This window comes from Cebus imitator, unplaced genomic scaffold (assembly GCF_001604975.1).
Source record: "Cebus imitator isolate Cc_AM_T3 unplaced genomic scaffold, Cebus_imitator-1.0 Scaffold36, whole genome shotgun sequence".
NCBI classification, from domain to species: domain Eukaryota; kingdom Metazoa; phylum Chordata; class Mammalia; order Primates; family Cebidae; genus Cebus; species Cebus imitator.
Genome location: NW_016107351.1, coordinates 1,513,872 through 1,520,678, shown reverse-complemented (window position 1 = coordinate 1,520,678; position 6,807 = coordinate 1,513,872). Strand labels below are relative to the sequence as shown.

Here is a 6,807-nt window from a genome sequence, read left to right as displayed (position 1 = left end):
AGGCAAGGTGGGTGGGAGACGCCTGAGGGTGCAGGTCCACTACGTGAGCCGGCTCAGCCTCCTCCAGACACACTGGCTGCACTCAGCCCCGGGTCATCCCCCCGCACTCACTCGGCCCCGGGTCCTCCCCCCGCACTCACTCGGCCCCAGGTCATCCCCCTGCACTCACTCGGTCCCCAGTCCTCTCCCTGCACTCACCCATCCTCCCCTTGCACTCACTCAGCCCCAGGTCCTCCCCCCGCACTCACTCAGCCCCAGGTCCTCCCCCTGCACTCACTCGGCCCCCGGTCCTCCCCCTGCACTCACTCGGCCCCCAGTCCTCCCCCTGCACTCACCCATCCTCCCCCTGCACTCACCCATCCTCCCCCTGCACTCACTCAGCCCCCGTCCTCCCCCTGCACTCACCCATCCTCCCCCTGCACTCACTCAGCCCCCGTCCTCCCCCTGCACTCACCCATCCTCCCCCTGCACTCACCCATCCTCCCCCTGCACTCACTCAGCCCCCGGTCCTCCCCCTGCACTCACTCGGCCCTGATCCTCCTCTGCTTGCTCTTTCTGACCTTGCTCTTCACTGTTTCTTTTTTACCTCTCCCTGTTGCGTCCAGGAAAAAAGCACCACCCTCATTTCTTATCAGTCTTCAGAAATCAGCAGTGCTCAGCTAACTCCTCATCTAACTCATCTATCTCCCGAGCCTTGTGGCCCTGCTGAATCCACACTTCAGACCCAGCTCTGCACATACGCCTGGACATCCACACCCAGCTGCTGACCCCGCCCCTGACTTCTTCTCCCACTGCAGAAGCCTCCTAACAGGACCCTGCTTCTGCCCTGGACCCTGCAGCCCATTTCCCACATAGCCAGATGCTTTGACACCCGAAGTCTCCTATGAACCTGATCAGGCCTCTGCACTGCACCTCACTTTACAGAACAGGGGACAGAGGGGGCTGTAGACACCACGAGGATGCAGCAGCCAAAGGCAGAATGTGGGCTACACGACTGTCCAATGCCCAAGAGTCCTCACATGAATAGGAGAGGAGTGGCACATTACTGAGAGGCTTAGGGACGCGCACACTCTGCCCTCCACGCCCAGCCAACAGCCCACCTGGAGCGTATGGACTCAGCCCTCAGGCAAATAGCCGGGTGTACTGACTATCAGGAAATTGCTCATGCTCAATAAGCATTAATTACCATCTTCATAAGAGCTTAGCCCCCACCAAAAGAAGTCACTATTTCCTCACTTGTAAATCGGGCTAAAATTTGCCCCATGGAGTTGTCAACATCAAGTGACAGCAGATAGTGGCGTGTGTACGCGTGGATGGCAACGGCACAACACGCAGTGGTCACGGCTGCCTCATTTCCCCCAGCTGCCGTCACTGAAGAAGGGGGAGCGTCTCCAGCCACTTAGCCCAGCAGTAGGGCTGAAGAACAGGCTGGGGTGGGAGGACCGTGACCCTCTGGGGATCAGGTCCCACGGTTAGCTCCCGCAGCCCAGGGGGGGCAGGTGTCCACTCTAGCTTCTGTGCCCCAGTCCTTTACCTGCTCAAGCTGAATGTGGAAACCCCGCTTTGTGACTACAAACTGCTGGGTAAGACCACCCTGTGGGACTGCAGGGCTGACCTCACTGGGAGGGGAGGTTTGCTTTGGGGTCAGGGTTCTGGTCCCGGCGGTTGCCCCTCCACAGCCTCAGCCTGAGGACCACCGTGAGCTACCCACCCCTCATCCCCATGCTGGCCTCCCTCAAGCTGCAGCAGCGACAGTGGGAGGCAGCTTGGGTCACCCTAGCCTGGTGGGCTCTCAAACGGTCCTTGAAGGACTCACAGGCCCCACAGGGGCTAGATAAGCCCATGAGTTTAGAGGGAGCTGGCTTGGGGCTGGGTACCAGTAGGGCACACGGGTCGCCAGGCAGCAGCTGGGCTGGTTTATTACCGGAACACCCTTCCCTGCTCCTCCTCCTCCCCAGGGAGGCCGGCTCTGAGCCAGCATCTCCTGCACCAGCCCACCCGCCAGGAGGCGCCTGTGGGGCCACTCAAGCTCCAAACATTCTTCTGGGAAAGGGTGTTCCTGGAATCAATTCCAGTCTGGCTTCTAACAGCAGCAGGAATACAGCTCCGTGTCTGGCCTGCCAGGGCAGCTTCCAGGTTTGAAGGTCAAGTGCAACCAGGTCTCCCCCGGGCCCAGCAGCACCCCCTCTATCTGGACAAGGGAGGAGCCAACTCCCTGGCGGAGCCACAGATAGTGCCCCAGAGGGTAGGTTCAGGGTGACGCCAAGTACCCCTGGGGCCCCTTGGGGAGCCCGTGTAGTGGGACAAGGGTGGTGACATTGGGCAGCCCAACCTCTCCCTCCAGAACGCTCCCTAGGAGGCCTGAGCACCCCCAGTGGCGCAGACTGAGAATTTCTGGGCCTGAGGAGCCTTCACAGTGACCTGGAGTTTCCAGCCCTACCTGGGAGCTGTGCATGTGCGTGCTTCGGGGCAGAGGCCTGACAGACTGCCGGGAGGCCACACCCAGTGCCACTGCCTTTATTCACAGACCCTCACGCTCCACAGCCACACAGACACTTGGCTTTCAGAGGGCACAGGAAGAAAAAGGGGCCCTGGTGACCCTCCCAGCACACCCCCAAGCCAGGACAGACCCAGCAGCAGCACCTCAGGGTCAGCCTGGGTGCCCATGCCCACGGGGCCACTGTGGCTGCAGACACTACGCGGCTAGGCCTAGTTGCTAGGGACCCCTTTGGGGGGCCCGGCAGTAACCTAGGCCCAGAGAGCTGGTGCCATCTTGAAGCTAAGCCAGGGAAGGGGCCAGGCTAGATGGTGGGGGTAGGGGTGAGAAGCTCCCCAGCATGTCCAGGCCACAGGAGCAGCAAGGGTCTTCGGGGGACCCAAGCTGGATGAGGTTGGGCTGCCCTTGTCCTGTGTCCTGGCCACTTCAAAGACAAAAACAGCCCAGTCTCAGCAGCCTGGGAGGCAGCAGAGGCTCATTCTTCTCCCCTCCTGATCCTGCAGTGGCCAGGGACGGGGAAGGAGGGGGGTGAAGGGAGAGGAGAGAGGTCAGGTCAGGTCCCCTGGGGGCCAGGCAGCTTCAAAGATGCAGCCAGGTGGCTGGGGGAGGTGGGAGGGTGGGCAGGGCCCAGACCCCCATGATGGGGGCAGCTTGAGACCCCCAAGGAGGAAGGAAGGGGGCTTGGGGAGCAGGGGCAGGCCTGAGCCGTCAGTCACGCCGGTCCTGGGGTCTGCAGCCTGCTGGAGCAAGAACCCCCATCCCAGGAGCAGAGCCAAGGGACAGGAGGGAACCGACACCTGGCACCCTGATCTTCCAGAGGCCGTGGAGGGGCGCCCGGTGCTCTAGGACTTCTTGGCATCCTGAGTGCTCCGGCGCTTCAGATCGCTCAGGTCGATGGGCTTGAAGGCTGCCAGGGAACAACGCGGTAGGGGCAGGCACAGGACCCTCCAGCCCACACGGCCCAGCCTGTCCGCCCAGCCCATCCCCAGGTCAGCCCACACTCACTCTTCAGGCTGGGGTTAGGGACCTTCTCCACGTACTCCTCCACCAGGCCCCGCTCGCCACCCGGCACCTGGCTGCGCAGCTCTCGCTCCACGCCCTGCCAGGCTGCAGAGACAGAGGGCAGAGTGCTCAGAGCCCCACGCACAGAGGGGGTGGCATCCGCACCAGGAGAGCGCCTGCCCTCAGCTCCTGCCCTCCCAGACCTTTTCTCCCTCAGAAGTGTCCTCCGAGCTCCCTCCACAGCCCTCTGCCCACCCCAGCCTCACTCACCCACAGACCCCGTCCCTGCTCCTCCAGCAGGCCTGTCCTTTCCCTACACAATGACCAGCACTGTGGTCAGAGGGACCCCTATGACCCTACCCCAGGCTTCCTGGTGCCTCAGGGGCAGCGTGTCCTCCTCAGCTAGGCCTCCGCCTTTCCCACCTCATCCAAACGCCTCCCCAGCCCCAGCACACACGCACACTCCCCCAGTCCCAGACAACAACCCGCGGCACTTCTGCAGCACACCCACTCATGGCTGGGTGCATCCCCATCTCTCTTCAAAGGCTTCTCCCTTTCCCCAGCAAGCTCCTCTAGCGCTGCCAGCACTGATAACTGGCTCCCACCACGGCCTCTACCAGGGCACGGCCCGCTCTCAACCCCTCCTACCGGGCTCCCCACAAGATCAGAACCAGGTCTCTCCACGCAGGGTCCCCTCGGTCACCCCCACCCGCCTGGGCCCTGAAGGCTGTGGATGTAGTGATGGGGTATCCGCACCCTGGAGGGGCCGGGGCGGGGGCTGCAGGAGGTTCCTCGGAGCCTGGGTCCCAGGCTGGGGGCAGAGCTGACTCCGACAAGGACCAAGGATGCACACCCACCTTCGTAAATGAAGCGCACGTTCTCCTCGTGGGCAGGGGTGAAGATCTCGCTGCTGCTGGGTGGGGAGCGGGGGCTGCTGGTCCTCTTGCCGTTGTACACGACTCTGGAGACGGGGGAGCTGGGGAACCCCAGCGCATGAGGCAGGGCAGGTAGCAGGGTGGGAGACCACACCCCTGCCCCAGTGGAGGCCACCCCACCTGCCTGAAACCCACCTGGTCATCGCGGGGGCGTCTGATCCTAGCGCTCCACCGCCAGATCCCCTCAGCCTCTGAAACACAAGCCAGTGTAGGAGCAGGACGCACGGCCACCCTCTCCAGGGGTGGGGCGAGCGAGGCGCAGGGCATAGCTGCCTCCTCCCTTCAGATGTGAACAAAGTGCAGGTCCCCCTGACCACCAGGGAGTCCCCCACAGGTTGGGGTCCAGCCACGGGCAGCCAGTGGGCTCCAGGCAACCCTAGGAGGTAGCAGGGAGCCGGCCAGAGCCAGCCAGACACACGCATGACTTGAAGCAATTAAGCCCACTCAGCGGCCTTAGCTCTGCAAGACGCGGTCCTCAGCCTCAGCACCGGGACCACTGAGGCTGGGTCCCTCCCGTGGGCTGGGGGGCACTGTCAGCATCCCTGATGTGGGACTGCCTCTCACTGTAGCAGACGGCCTGCAGCCCCTGAGGAAACTGACCCTGCTCTCCCTGCTGCAGGGCTGGGCACGCAGCTTCTGCTGAACCTTGATTTCCTGCCTGTAAAATGGGGATGAGCTTCTTAACAGTGATGTCTGCTCCCCAGCACCTACCCAGGCCCGGCTTCCTGGTTCCCTAGAGCATGAGCCACATCAGTGCCCTGGAGACGGAACCAAACTCCAACTCCACCGGTGATCAGAGGGAGTGACCCTGGAGAGAGCTGCTGGGCCTAACCTGGTGACCAGGACCCTGGGCTGCTGCTTATGGCCTCTGAGCCCAGGGGATTCCACAGCTATGGGAAAGGGAATCTATTTTGAGGCTCGGACTCTCACGCTGGCTGGCTGGAGTGTCCTCTCTCCAGCTGAGGTCACAACCCCAAGGTGGGGATGCTGACAAGGCTGGTCTCCAGCCTGGCCCTGCTCTGGAGGGGGCAGCTCTAGGTGCTGGGGGAGGGGAGTCTCAGGATTCCCAGGAGGGGGCTTTTAGCATAAGCGACTCCCCTGCCCACCCCCAGGGCACGAGGCTCCAGATACTCCAGGGGACACGGCTGCAGCCCTCACAGAGGGCCAAGAGCACTGAGGCTTCGAGTTCTCTCTGGCCCGCTCCACCTCACGTCAACAGTCCAGCCTTCAAACACCACATGTGAACAGAAGCCCAGGACTCAAAGGCCAAACCAGCAAACAGCAGAAAACCAGCTCCCAGCCCTGGAACTCTGTGCCCCAACCCAGGCCAGGAGTGGGGTCCAGGCAGGGCCAGGGGCTCCCTGCCTGTAACAGCACCCAGTTTGCTCACAAAGTCACCTCTCCTCTCCTGGACTCTGGGATCTCTCTGCCCACAGTCCTGCCAGGGACTCCAGCCCAGAACACCAGAGCACAGAGGGAAAGGCCTCTTTGGGCTGAGGGTCCCACAGGGACATGCTGCCTGCTGGGAAGCTCCCCTTAAGAGAGAAAGGCGGAGCTCAGGTAACAGGTGGACGGGCCAGCCCCCTGCCCCGCCCACTGCCAGCTCTAGCCACTGACCGCCTGACGCTTCAGGGGTACCTGCCTCCCAGCCTGCCCTCCCCAGTGGCTCTTCTCCCTGGGCAGCCTCTGCCTCCAGTGGCCACTTGGCCTTTATGCAGCCACACCTTTGGTCTGGGGTCCTCCTGCAGTTTAACTCCTGCCCCAAATACCACTGTTGGCCCCACATCCTCTCAAGAACCTACCCTTCTGGGGCTCCCTTTGCTTTGCTACACACACACGCAGACACACCTGCTGCACACACCTTAGCTGCATACACCTGCTACACACACGTGCCCACACACACACCTGTCTGTACAGCGCTGCCCATACACATGCTGCACGTACCCATCTGAACACAGCTGGTATGGAGCATGCACTTGTATCCCAGCTGCTCAGAAGGCTGAGGTGGGAGGACCACTTGAGCCCAGGAGGTCAAGGCTGCAGTGAGCTAAAATTGTTGCACTGCACTCCAGACCAGGCGACAGAGTGAGACACTGTCTCAAATTAAAACAAAAAAAAGGGGGCCAGACATGGTGGCTCACACCTGTACTCCCAACACTTTGGGAGGCCCAGGTGGGTGGATCGCCGAGGTCAGGAGTTCAAGACCAAACTGGCCAACATGGTGAAGCCCCTTCTCTACTAAAAATACAAAAATTAGCCCGGCGCAGTGGCAGGTGCCTGTAATCCCAGCCACTTGGGAGGCTGAGACAGGAGAATCACTTGAACCTGGGAGGTGGAGGTTGGAATGGGCCAAGATTGCACCACTGCACTCCA

At 62.0% G+C, this 6,807-nt stretch overlaps 1 protein-coding gene across 2 annotated transcripts in view; it reads right to left on the bottom strand.

Annotated features, from left to right (window-relative positions):
• Positions 1-2,501: 2,501 nt before the first annotated feature.
• The window catches only part of MCRIP1 (MAPK regulated corepressor interacting protein 1), an 11,320-nt gene continuing 7,014 nt past the window's right edge, over positions 2,502-6,807 (bottom strand). For both annotated transcript variants that reach the window (XM_017524844.2, XM_037737177.1), the window contains exons 2-5: positions 4,570-4,625; positions 4,357-4,475; positions 3,503-3,604; positions 2,502-3,404 (exon numbers count right to left, since the gene is read on the bottom strand). In XM_017524844.2, coding sequence (XP_017380333.1) covers positions 3,340-3,404; positions 3,503-3,604; positions 4,357-4,475; positions 4,570-4,577 — 294 coding nt within the window. In that variant the 5' untranslated portion in view covers positions 4,578-4,625 and the 3' untranslated portion in view covers positions 2,502-3,339. The remainder of the gene's footprint in view (positions 3,405-3,502; positions 3,605-4,356; positions 4,476-4,569; positions 4,626-6,807) is intronic.